Source organism: Caretta caretta, chromosome 20, assembly GCF_965140235.1.
Source record: "Caretta caretta isolate rCarCar2 chromosome 20, rCarCar1.hap1, whole genome shotgun sequence".
In the NCBI taxonomy this organism is placed as follows: Eukaryota; Metazoa; Chordata; order Testudines; family Cheloniidae; genus Caretta; species Caretta caretta.
Genome location: NC_134225.1, coordinates 19,307,084 through 19,319,596, shown reverse-complemented (window position 1 = coordinate 19,319,596; position 12,513 = coordinate 19,307,084). Strand labels below are relative to the sequence as shown.

Here is a 12,513-nt window from a genome sequence, read left to right as displayed (position 1 = left end):
CCAATACAACGGGCTGTTTCATAGTTTTCTCTTTGCTGCCAGTGCCACAAATGCCCAGCAAGCTTCGAAGGTCGAGCCAGGCTCTCCATGGGCCACGCGCTGCCCCAGGAATAGAGATTCCGCGGTCGGAATGCGGTTAACAGTTTGGACCATGGTGCACAAGCCGGAAGGAGCTTGACCTGGCCTCCAGACCAAAGCAAGCAATAAAACCTTAGAGGGATTCCAGTGGCAGCAGCCAGGCAAACTGTTCCCCAGGGAGGTGGCTGGGAGGTGCCCTGATGCTTTGGGCTTCTGTAAATAGAAAACAGATACACAAACTCTCCTCCAGCTGCAGCGTGGTACAGGCAGCACGAGCTAGTGAACAGGGTAGGAACGCAGGCCACCTGGGTTCTACTCCCAGCTCTGCTACTGACATGCCATGTGACCTTGGGCAGTCACTTACCCTCTCTGTGCTCGTTTCCTCCTCACCCAACCTATCTTGTTTACTTAGACTGGAAGCTCTTTGGGGCAGGGATTGTCTCTCCCTCTGTGTTTGTGCAGCACGCAGCACAATGGGGCCCTGATCTCAGCTGGGGCCTGTTGTAATAACTGGGCCTACAAGCGTACCCTAACTGGGAGCTCCTCTCTAAAAGGCAGCGTAAGTTCATAAGATGTCAAATAACCTATAACAATGTATGCTGATGGGAAAAGGTGCAAAAAAAAGAGACACACTGAGTTATCCAAACAAAAAGGCCTCTCAAGGTAATGCAAGGACCATTAAGATCATGCCTGGGAAACACAAAAAGAGGGGGACCAGAATTCAGTGAACGAATCAAGTCTAACCGGTGGACAAAATAACGAGGGGCTGGGCTATTCCACCCACCATTTACCTTGGGGTCCTCAAAAATAAGATTTTGGGGAGAAAAAATTGGCTATTGAGTGAGCTGCCACCTGCACCGTTTCCCAGGACTCTGAACCTTACTAGACCACGCCAGAGAGCGGGAGCCAGACGACATCGCCAACTCCACCAGCTCTGGCTGAATCCCAAATACCACTTGGGATGTGACCCTTTGTCCCCCCTCCCCACCTTATTTCTTCTCTTTCCTCTCTCACTTCTTTTGCCTTCTATCTAATAAGAGTCTGGCTTAGCTGGCCACAATTGCTTATTTTGCAACACAACTATGAGTCTGTGACCAGAGAGAGACAACTAAACACAATGCCCATCACCATAACTGCCCAATGCTGGTACAAGTTTGCCAGGTCTTAGAGTGGCTAATCAGACCATCTGCTGGGCCCGTGTTTCTCCAGCAGTGACACGGCAAGTGAGAGCCAACCCCAGAGACCGAAGCTGCATTTTCTATCTTTGCTGTTCTTTTCTCTCCCCTTTTGTGTGTTGGTCTTGTTTTGGTGTCAAGGAAATGAGATCAGGCTTTATCAACAGCTCCAGCTCATTCTTAACTCACTTCTTCTCTTTTCCCCCCAAAAGGGCAGTTATCACCATTTTGATACCATCTAGTCTGACAAGAGGGTTTTTCCTTCTAAAAACTCTATCCCACTAAAGAGGAAGGGAACAAGGGACGCTGCTGAAATGAAAGCCTAGCTTACTACTTTACATTTTAAATGCTTTAACTGTTTTTCCCTCTTTTCTCTATCTTTAATACCACGTTAAAAGGATTGATAATGGCATGTTTGCCATGGTACTATGCAGGCTGAAGTCTCTGCCAAACCCCATCCCTTGTTTAACATTGTTTAATGCTGGACAATGACAGATCATGTCAACACCTTTGACTCTTTGGGCCCCTTTATTCCATCTAAATTAATACAGCAGGCCTCTCGCTGCTATCGTAACACATCTAATAGCAGTCAGCACCAACTCACAGGGCTCAGGAAGGAACCTCTTTCAAGGGCAAGTAATTCCACTGGGGTGTTTTCTGCTCCATTCTCTGAAGCAGCTGAGATACCGGACTAACTGGGCCATTGCTCTGATAGTCCTTGTACAAAGGTCGAAGCACAGCTGCTGTCAGGGTTTGCAAGACGCCGAGTTAGGAAAATGGTTTCAAAGGGAAGGGTTGTTCTCCCACGCTAGTTCTGGGCCTGATCCTGGCAGGCATGGAGTCCACGCCCTGCTCCCCAATGGGTCTGATGCGAGGCTGTGCTGAGTATTACTGTGTACACAGCATGTCAGCAGCTGGGTGAAGCTGGTCACAGATCAGCACTCTGCTGCTCCTCGCGCTGGTTCCTCCCGTTTCTCTCACTGAGAGTGACAGCTTTCACACACAGCTCCTGGGAACCTTCTGTTCCCCTAGGACCCCTCCCACCTTCAGTCCCAGTGTCCTCCCTGGGCGGATCCCAAAATGCAGACTGTGCCTGGCTAAAGGGTGTTCTGTGAATCACCGCAGGACCAGACACTTACATTTAAGGAGGTTGTGGCCACTGCAAACCCAGCTAATCCAAGCAGGTGCTGGTGTAGGGTGTCTACAGCAGCTGACAGCCACTTCCACAGTGGGGAGACCAGGCTCCCGCCTGAGAAAGCTCTCCAGCCAGCCAGCGTAAGTCAAAGGAACCCAAACAAACAGAAGCTGCTCAGAGCAGAACTGGACTTGTGCATTTCGTTGTGGGCACAGGAGGAGTCTTTCTGGCCCTCCTCGCAGGACTGTGTGTTGCGAGTACTCCAGAGCATGGGCCAGGGGTTTACATCCTGCGACAATGGCAAGAGCCCAGCCTGGCTGAAAGTTTAATGTGGGATTAGACTCAGCCAGGCTAATGAAATTTACAAGTCAGCAAAGTGACTAAGCGTTAGAGATCCTCCTCATATGGACGAGGCCGCTTAGCACGTCTGCGGCGCACCCCGTCTGCAACCAGGGATTAGTCAATCCTCCTCGCAGCACCCTTGGGAGCTGGGCAGGACAGTGCCAGCAGCCACTGTTCACAGAGTGGGACACTGAGACACAGGGAGGGGAAGCAGGTACAAAGTGAAATGGTGGCAGTGCCCTGTCCTTTGTACCTAGGCCACACGGCCTCCCTGAGATTGTCTTCTGTGTATCCAGACAAAGGGTGCACACAACAATCAGGACAAGTAAAATAAAGCCACATTCAGTGCAAGGCAGAATGTGCTGTGGGAGCTCATGGGTTCCTTAAAGCCTTTTCAATCACATGGCACAGTGCAAAAAAGAAAAGAAAAAAAGTAAATGGGGCACTGGCTAGGGGACCGAGCCTATCTCCATACCAATCCTGGGCAGAGTGCTCTGCTATAAGTCTATCTCCTGCCCTAGTTCTGTGGGCAGGACCGCCATTGAGGTCAGTAGGAGATTGACACCCACACCTGAAGGGCCTGAAAGGGCAGTTCTGCTTTGAAAAGGGACTCTGTAAGATGGTCCCATGCAGCCACACAGCCACCATCTCTCAGCGACTCCAGGTCCAACAGGCTCACAACACAAGATGGCTTTAGACCCCGCCTCCTGGGATCAGAGAATCAAGCTGGTTCTTTCCTTCTCATGCATCACTAGTATTCATTACGACTGCCCTCAGCAACACCCATGCCAACGCATTAGCAGTTTGTCCAGGCGTGAATGATTGGAACAGTTCTGGTGATGATGCACAAGGCACAGACTTCGGCTGCCTTTCCCGCAGCTGCGTTGACTCTTCAGGGGTAAGAGGAGCAAGAAGCAGCCAGAACTTATTTTTGGCAGGAACTCTGACTCCGTCTGATACACACACAGGGAACAGAGCTGTGCAGTACAGAAAGGCCATTTTTACAGCCAATTTTCAGAGCAGAGCCTCCCTTTTAAATCACGCTAAGATTTACTCCTCAGTTCCTTTGAGGGCAAGGTTAGCTAGTGATTAGAGAGCAGTAGACTGGGAGGGCATCAGGACTCCTGGGTTCTTTCTCTAGCTCTACCACTGATTCATTGTGCCACCTCCTCCTCAGTTCTTCCACTGTAACATGGAGATCAGCTCCTCACAGGGGGGCTGATAATTATTGCTGGCAGGGACCTGCTTGGAGTTCTCTCTCTGGAGGCGGCTGATGGCTTCACTGGTCTGCTGCCTCCACAGCATCAGGATGTTGCTGCTGGATCACGATTGCTACTTCACAGTGCCCTGTGGAAAGTCCAGGGCGGGCTGGAGAAAGTTTCAGATGCCGTCCTCCCCATCTCAGTTTCCAGTGCCGGGCTGCTTCAAGTCTGTGCTGCTCACAGAGATGCTGGGAACCATGAGGTTCCTTTGCAAAAGATGGAAAGACACCCCTGCAAACTGTACAGCCAGGGTCACACCCAGGGCACCCTCATGCCAAGTGAAAACAGTAATACGGGGAGACCCCCACCTTCCCCAGCAGCCTGACAGTTCAGAAGGTGGCAGTATCTGACGGGTTAAAGGGAAAGCACGAGGGTTGTGCCCTTTTTCGCTTCTCTAGGAGGGACAGAAATGCTCTGAAATGGAGACGTTTTATTGGTTCGTCTAAACAAATTTTCTGCCCTTTTTAAAAAAAATTAAATATGAGGTGAGGCAAGTCTGCTTTTGCGGCAGGTCCCAGCTAGCTGACCAGCAAGCGGCGTGAGACAGAACAAGAACCCACAGCTGGAAACTGAAGCCAGACAAACTCACAGTAGAAAGGAGGCACCATTTTACTTTAAATACTGGGGGGGCATTGGAACAAACTCCCAAGGGGAGTGGTGGATGGTCCATCTCTTGATGGCTTCGGATCAGAACTGAAGGCCCTTCTGAAAGATGCTTTAGTCAAATACAAATTGATTGAGCTCAATATGAAGAGAGCTGGACGACATGCCCTGGCCTGTGTTATACAAGGGGTCAGACTAAATAATCTAATATTCTAATATCAATTAATCTTAAAAACCAGGGCTGCTGAATCTTTGAAGAAGGGATTTTTTTTCTCCCAAATGACTCTGTTGAAGAGGTATCCACAAAACCAAAGAGTTTTAAATAGTCTACGCTTTAATTCCCCTCTCCGTTAAGCAGATTTCACTTCCTTGGCACTTGGGTTGTCACAATGCCCACAGACACCCCCGTAAGCCAAAGTCACCCAGGGTGGATGAGATCTGAATATTTAACCTATAATTCAACCGAATAGAGACACCCTTTCATTAAAAGCAGCAGAGAAAAGGGGCCCTGCCCATTTCCTTTGCAGGGCGCCTTTTAAGACTGCACTTTAGAGGACCCACAAAAAGCCACATTTGGGATCCCAATCACTGCGCCTCTGCAAGGTATGGTGGCCTACAGGAGATCATGGACTTTTGATCCCTGCTGCATTGCCACATATGTAGGCCTGACAGAACGAGGTCTGAAACTCCGCGCTTCTTGGCTTTGGTGGGTGACCTGCAAAGGGAGCAGTGAAGTCCCAGGGGCCACCCGCCCAGCCCAGAGCTCAGCAGAGGGAAGAGATTCAGGCCTTACTGCTGATGCCCCTGGTAGCCTCTTGGGCACAAAGCACACAAAGAAGTTCTGATCACTCCCATTGCAGGATTATTTTAATCACATCTCTATATTTCGTTTTCCCATTTCTTCCTTGCCAATCTGAATGGATTTACAACTCACACCGGGTTTATTCAGAGAGGGGCCTCAGACCCGCTCAGACACAAAGTTAAACCACCAACGCCAGTTTGCCCACAGGACTGGGCCTGGAGAGAGTTGGCCTGGGGGCCCTATGGTGCCTTGTGCACAGTTGCTGACCTCAGTACTGCTGCACTTCAAAGCCTGCTGAGTTTATGGGGAATCTTTCCTGACATCAAGAGAGGCAGTGCTGTCTACTGGATAGAGCACTAGACTGGATTGAATGCTAGTTGAATGCTCATCTGTGCATTCAACTCCTGATTCTGACACTGGCCTGCTGAGTGACCTTGGGTGGGTCACTTCCCTGCTCTGTGCCTCAGTTTCCCCATGTGTAAAATGGGGGTGATGCTCCTGACCTTCCTTTGTAAAGCGCTTGGAGATCTATGGATGAAAACTGCTAAATATAACGCCCACTCCCCCATAGACACTTCACAGCAAATTGCTTTGGAAGGACAACGCTCGAGCTCATGAACTAATCTCTCCTTTGCTTGAGCACAGGAGATGCTGCAAAGCATGAGGGGAAGCTCGCTTCAAAGCGGCAACGCTAACGGAGTCACAGGCTCGTGGTGCTGGCAGTGTCTGGTGATCCCCAGATGGCAGCCAGCAACCGGGAGACACCCCATCATGGTGACAGATTCAGTCAGCTCGGGCAGCAGCGTGGCTCTTTTTCTGACCAAGGCCCTTCCCTCCCTGAGGCAGGGGAAAACCTGTCTCCCAGCAGGGGCTGTCAGTGCAACCCTGCAGGTGTCACGGGACAGCCCCGGGGAACTCCAAACCTTTGCTGATGCTCTGGCAGCCAGTCAATTCAGCTAGGATTTGGGGGCATGGACAAGGCTGCTCCCTGCTTTGGGATTCAGCTTGGTAAGGGCAAGCACAAGTGATTGATGGGTGCTGGCAGAGAAGTGGGGCTTGAAATGGGAAGCAGCTAGGTGGGTGGCAGAAACAGAGAAGATCTGCAGTGGCAGGACAGAAAGATTGGTCTCCAGAGGGAAAAGGAACAGCTCAGAACAGGCTGCAGAGGGGGAAACAGAAGTGGGTCTCATAGGATCTGGGAGAGCTGGTCTCTGATGCTGGGCAGCTGGCACCAACTACTATGAAGGACACACAGGAACGGCAGTAAGGTTTGGGCAGCTCTGGTATGTTTAGTTAAACACTACAGCCTCTCTGCATCTGGTGATGGGGCAGAAGAGGTATTTACACCTCGGCTGCTGCAGATCGTCTGGGCGTCCACAGGCTGGGAAGGGAACAGCAGCACAAGTGCAGTGGACGCAACCTTTGGGCCTCCTTCCTAGGGATGCTGAGTGAGGCGGCAGTTCTCAGGTAGAGGAGTTTCTCACAGACCCAGCCCCCTGTACTGACCGCAAAGCCAGTCACCTCTTTCCAGTAGCTGGGCTGGAGAGGAGACTCCACGCGCCTGGCAGGTGGCCCAACAAAAGGCCACAGGATCATAGATTCATTCGTAGTGTCAAGATCAGAAGGTACCATTAGAGCCTCTCATCGGACCTGCCTACAACAGGCCACAGAACGGCAGTCAGTCACCCTGCACTGAGCCCAGTAACTTGTCTGGCTAAAGCATCATCCAAAAGGCAGCCTGTCTCAAAGGCACCAAGAGACAGAGAATCCACCCCTTCCCTGGGAGACTGGTCCCGTGGCTAACCCGTTAAACACGTGTGCCTGTCATCGTTACTGCTGTCCATGCTGCACCAGCATCCAGGGGCTATAATCAGGAGCAAGGCCCCCATTGTGCTAGGTGCTGTACAAACCAAAAAGGAAGGCGCTTCCTGGCTCCGAGGAACCGGTCTCCACTTTTGCACAGACCAAGGTACTTTATGAAGGCGAGTGAGTAGCATTATCCCCATTTTATGGGGGGATACTGAGGCACACAGTGGGGAAGGGACTAGCCCCAAATCACACAGCAAGTCTTCGGCAGAGCTGGGGTTAGAACCCCAGTCTCCCTCCCAGGTTCTAGCCATCAGATCCCGCTGGCTCCCCATCTCATTTGATAAAGTGGTTACAAGATGACACATTGCAGGTGGAATCAGCACAAACGGCCAGACTGCATGAGGCTAGGCTACATTCCCTGTAGCCACTGTAACTCCACCAAGCACCTCAGACTGCAGGCACTTGTTAAACTACAGAAACCGAGAGTTTGTGTTTTGTTTTCTTTCTAAGAAAACCCACAACACACACTGCCAGCTCAGTGCAAATTAACCCACATGTGTGTAAACAGGTCAGGCCTGAAATGCATGCAAAGTCAGGCAGGCCAGGAGCGTATTTACTTTTCTTCAGAATGAGAATTCAGCCCCAGATGTGGCCAAGGTGCCAGAGCCACATGGCTGGGGCTCCCTCCGTCTGAGCCTGCACCCGATGGGAGTATTTTGTTAAGGCTGACGAAAGATGCTGGATTTACAGCCTGAAGGCCTGTGTGTACTCGCAGTCTGGGCAGCACGCACAGTGGCACTTGTTCCTATGCCAACATCCCCTACCCCTCTCTGCTGAGGCTGCCAGTGAGGGCCACTCCCACTGGCAGCTCTCTGGGATGTGGGTGCCTGTCTGCTAGGCACTGGGCCCAGACTCTGCAAACTCAACCAAGGTGCGTAACGACTGCCAGCCTGCAAAAGGCTCAAACCGGCTGTGTCCCTCACGGTCAGAGCCCTGACTCCTCCACTCCCACACAGCAACCGCTGTTTGAAAGGCTGTCCCTACCCATGCTCGCTCACTCTGAACACACCGAAAACCCCAGGCCCCGCTCAGCGAGGCAGTGGGGCTCCCAGCCCTGAACAGAGGCAGCACGCACCTCTCAAGGCACGTAAGGGGATAAAGACAAGGGCCTTGGTGCACCAAAGGCTTTTCCTTCTGCTGGGACAAGGTGGCCAAGCCCGGCTGCTCAGAAGCCCAAGGCTGAGACCTGGCTGCACAGTGTCATCCTCTGGCACCCATCGCTCATGACCACATGTCTTGGGGCTGTAGCTGGGAGGCAAAGGAGGGTCCCTGAACCTGGGAGCTTCAGAATGGCTTTAAGGGAGGGGAGAGCATGCTTCACTCTGGAAGGGATAATCCCCACTGAGAAATGACTCAGGGTCCAGGAGGCATCTTTACAATAACCACAGCAGCCACCCCTCTCCCAGCCCCCAGGGCACAGGCCTACCTTATCCAGGAAGCACAGCTTGTCCCTGGTCTTGGCATCCAGGATCTCCACCTCAAAGAAAAGAACAGCCTTTTTAGATTTCTTGGCCTTGGGGTGACGCTTGAGCCCGATGCCGTTCAGACCCATCAGGAGGGGCTGGCCCCCCTCCAGGGGCACCACGTTCGTGTCCATGCCTCTCCACAACTTTTCCAAGCAAACCCCAGGGAGCGAGTGGAGCCAGGGACTCAACACTGCAGCTTTGCTCTGGCTGTCCCAGTCAGTGGATTCCTGAGGGAGCTGCTTCTCCAAGGCTCAGTAAGATCTCCCCTTGCTCTGGGAGGATTCCAGGGGCCAGCCCATGAACGGGACCCAGCCCGGAGACCAGAGATCTGTTCTGCAGGCTGATTCGGAGGTGTAACCTGATAGCACAGGGAGGTGAATCACTACCGTATCCAGCTAAATATAAAACAGAGCCTAGCTTCTCACAAGCAAGCAGCTTCTACCAGGGGCTTTTTAAAGGCACTGCCAACACCCCAGAGGATAAACACCGCCCAGCATTCGCCTGGATTTGTTAGTTGCTTTCAGACTTTGCAGTTATTAAATGGGCCACTGCAGGCTACAACATACCCAGCCTGGTGAAAGTGTCTCTGTCCTGAAGTACCCACAAGCACCCAGGAGCCGACCAGGTGCTAATCTCACATCAGCAAGAGTTTGCATTCCTGTGAGATCGATTTGTCAGTATTATAGCAATACATAGAGGGCCCAATTAGAAAGGAGGATCTATTGTGCTAAGTACTATACAGATATGAACTAAACAGTCATCTCCCTTATGGTGCTCAGTAATGGTTTCGTTTGTATCAACCCGTTAGACGGATGGATTTCCCTCTGCTACTTAAAAAAATAGCATGCATAATTCATCTGTGGAACTCTCTGCTGCAGGATATAATTGAGACAAAGGGGCCAGCAGGTTTAAAATACAGGGCTAGGCATTTATAAGAGTTGCCTCTGAAATTACAGTGGCTAGCCTAAAACCTCCCGCTTGAAGGCAAAAGCTGCTCATTGCATTCACAGACATCTCCATCCCCGTCACCAGGAAATGGCATTACAGTAGGTATAGTATAGACACATTATGCCTTCTGAAGCAGCTAGCACTGGCCAACTTCAGAGACGTGACCCAGGACTAGATGGACTCCAGGTCTGTTCCAGTCCAGCAATTCCTGAATTCCAAGGTGCACACATGACAAGCTTGGCCCTGGATTTGGAAAGATCTTCTGCTGGAAGGACCTCTGGCTCATTCTTCTCACTGCATTTTAAATGCAGTATATTTTTTCACTTTAACTGCATTCTCCCGATTTCCCTATTCTCTCCCCACCTGTTCTTAATGCACCCCCCCCCCTTCAACAAATCAGAAGCATTGGAAGCTTTGTACTGACAGATTAGAGCCTCAACTCCACCAGGGAAATATTACAGCAATGCCACTGTTGCAGAGATGGGCTCCCACTGGCATTTCATCACTAGGCATCTTAGATCTCCTCTGAGGAGGGTTAGAAGAGATTATGCTTATCACACCCAAACCAGCTGACAAACCATCTCCACTAGGGCTCTGGTGCTGCTAACACAGGTGATGCTGACCCTTGGCTTAAGCAGAAAGGCATTTTCCTAAAGCTAAGCCTGGTTAGGGATTTTTCCCCAAAAGAAGTAGTATTTGTTTCTTACTCTTAAGAGTGCGGGATTTGACATTGTGCATCAATTAGCCAGTCTGAGGCTTGCCTGCTAGGAGCATGGATGTCTACAATATTGCAACACACAGTCTGTGAGCAATAGAACAGGGACTGCACTGCGGAGAGCAAAAACTAAATGCCGTTACCATATGAAACATGTCCCACTCTCTCCCCAGGCAATTAGGCAAACTTCTGAGAACTAGCTAAAAGTTAGAACTGGCTTGCACAGAAGAGTGAGAAGTCTGTGGGCGGTTTACACTTGAATTAACACTGCATTTTTAAAAGGAGCTGCCGAAGGCCTGGTTTTGAGTTCAGAGCACGCAGCATGGAAACTTGGGTCCAGGATGGGATGGACCTTTCAGATCTTGAGTGATGTCCAGCCATTAAGTTTCAATCATTCTGTTGGAGTAGCTGGAAACTTGCAGTCAAAGGCACCGACTCCGTGGGTGCTCCAGGGCTGGAGCACCCACGGTGAAAAATTAGTGGGTGCTCTGCACCCACCGGCAGCCAAGCTCCCCTCCTCACCTCACCTCCGCCTCCTCCCCTGAGCGCGCCGCATCCCCGCTTCTCCGCCTACCTCCCAGCACTTGCCGCCACACAACAGCTGTTTCGCGGCATAACAAGCTCCGGGAGGGAGGGGGGCGGAGCGGGAATGCAGCTCACTCAGGGGAGGTGGTGAGAAAGAGGCGGGGCCGGGGTGGGGATTGGGGGAAGGGGCAGAGACTTTGGGGAAGGTATTGGAATGGGTGTGGAGCAGGAGTAGAGTCGGGGCAGGGCCCGGAAGTAGAGGGGAGTCGAGCACCCACCAGCACCAGCAAAAGTCGTCACCTATGTGTGCAGATCATCTCTTAGGGGCTTAAGGAGGTGGCAGGGATCTCAAATGTGGAGAAGACACAGCACTAGTTACGTATTTTAAATAATGAAGATATAGCTCTTCCTCTCCCCCCTTGGAGACCCTGAAACCAACCTGGGGATCACGAAATTACAACATAGTGAAGTTTGTCCCTAAGAATTACAGGTCTAGTTTTCAGAGGTGCAGCCAATAGAAGCTGCACGGGCTCATACTCTGTGAAAAGAAGTCTGACCCTCGGTACTATGGCATATTCCTACCCACAACAAACTCAGTGCACATGGTGGAAAGAGATGAATAGGGGAAACCTAAGCCGGTCTCCTTGGAACACAGCAAGGGGTTACTACAGGAGCTTCTACCTTTGGTAACTGCAGGAAGGATTTCCAACAGCCTTGAACCAAAAAAGGCATCATCAGCCATGAGTGCAGGAGGAAACCCAGAGCAGAGGTCATGTTATTGATTCTCACCTGGATGAAGTCAGCCATCTAGGACTGGCCTCAGGAGACCTGGGTTCTACTCCTTGCTCTGTCACCAACCTGCTCCGTAACCATGGGGCAGTCGCTTCCAATCTCTGTGCCTCTGTTTTCCATCCCTCTGTCTGCCTGGTTTATAGATTATCTGGGAAGAGGAGGTGTCTTATTATGGGCAGGTCTACACTTAAAGCGCTGTACCAGTGCAGCTCAGCCACTGTAGCGCTTCAGCGGAGATGCCACCATGCCACTGAGAGAGCGTCTCCTGTCATAGTTAAATCGAGCTCCATGAGAAGCAGTAGCTAGGTCAACGGGAGAAGCCCTCCCATTAACATGGGTTTGGTCGGTATAACTACATTGCTCAGGGGTGTGGATTTTTGAGTGACACAGTTATTCTGATATAAGTTCATAGTGTAGACCTGGCCTCAGTGTCTGTACATGGTTTAGCACAATGGGGCCCTGATCTCAGCTGGAGCCTCTAGGTGTTACTATAAACACAAATAAGAATAAGCCAATTTACTGGCTGTAAAGGTTTTAGGGCCTGATTTGCAGTCGTTCTGAATCTGCCTCAGCTCCCACTGACTTCAGCCAGACTTGCAGGTGCTTAGCGCCTCAGAAAAAAACAAGCCTTAAATGCCCATGCAAAGATTACAGAATAAAAAAAAACTAGCAGTTTCTCTCCTCCTGCTGCTTCTACTCATTGCCATTCTGAACCATTAATTATTATTAAACAGTTCAAAATTCACAGCCACGGGGGCGTTCAGTTAGCCCTCTCCCAGCTGTCGGGGAGTTCTGGGTATC

The 12,513-nt window shown here is 51.0% G+C and overlaps 1 protein-coding gene across 2 annotated transcripts in view; it reads right to left on the bottom strand.

The window, feature by feature from the left end:
* The window catches only part of TECR (trans-2,3-enoyl-CoA reductase), a 44,826-nt gene that overhangs the window by 11,149 nt on the left and 21,164 nt on the right, over positions 1-12,513 (bottom strand). Inside the window, exons 2-3 of one of the 2 annotated variants that reach the window (XM_048831689.2) lie at positions 11,710-11,860; positions 8,693-8,743 (exon numbers count right to left, since the gene is read on the bottom strand). In XM_048831689.2, the coding sequence (XP_048687646.1) occupies positions 8,693-8,743; positions 11,710-11,727 (69 nt within the window). In that variant the 5' untranslated portion in view covers positions 11,728-11,860. The remainder of the gene's footprint in view (positions 1-8,692; positions 8,744-11,709; positions 11,861-12,513) is intronic. The other variant, XM_048831690.2, reaches the window with a different exon arrangement.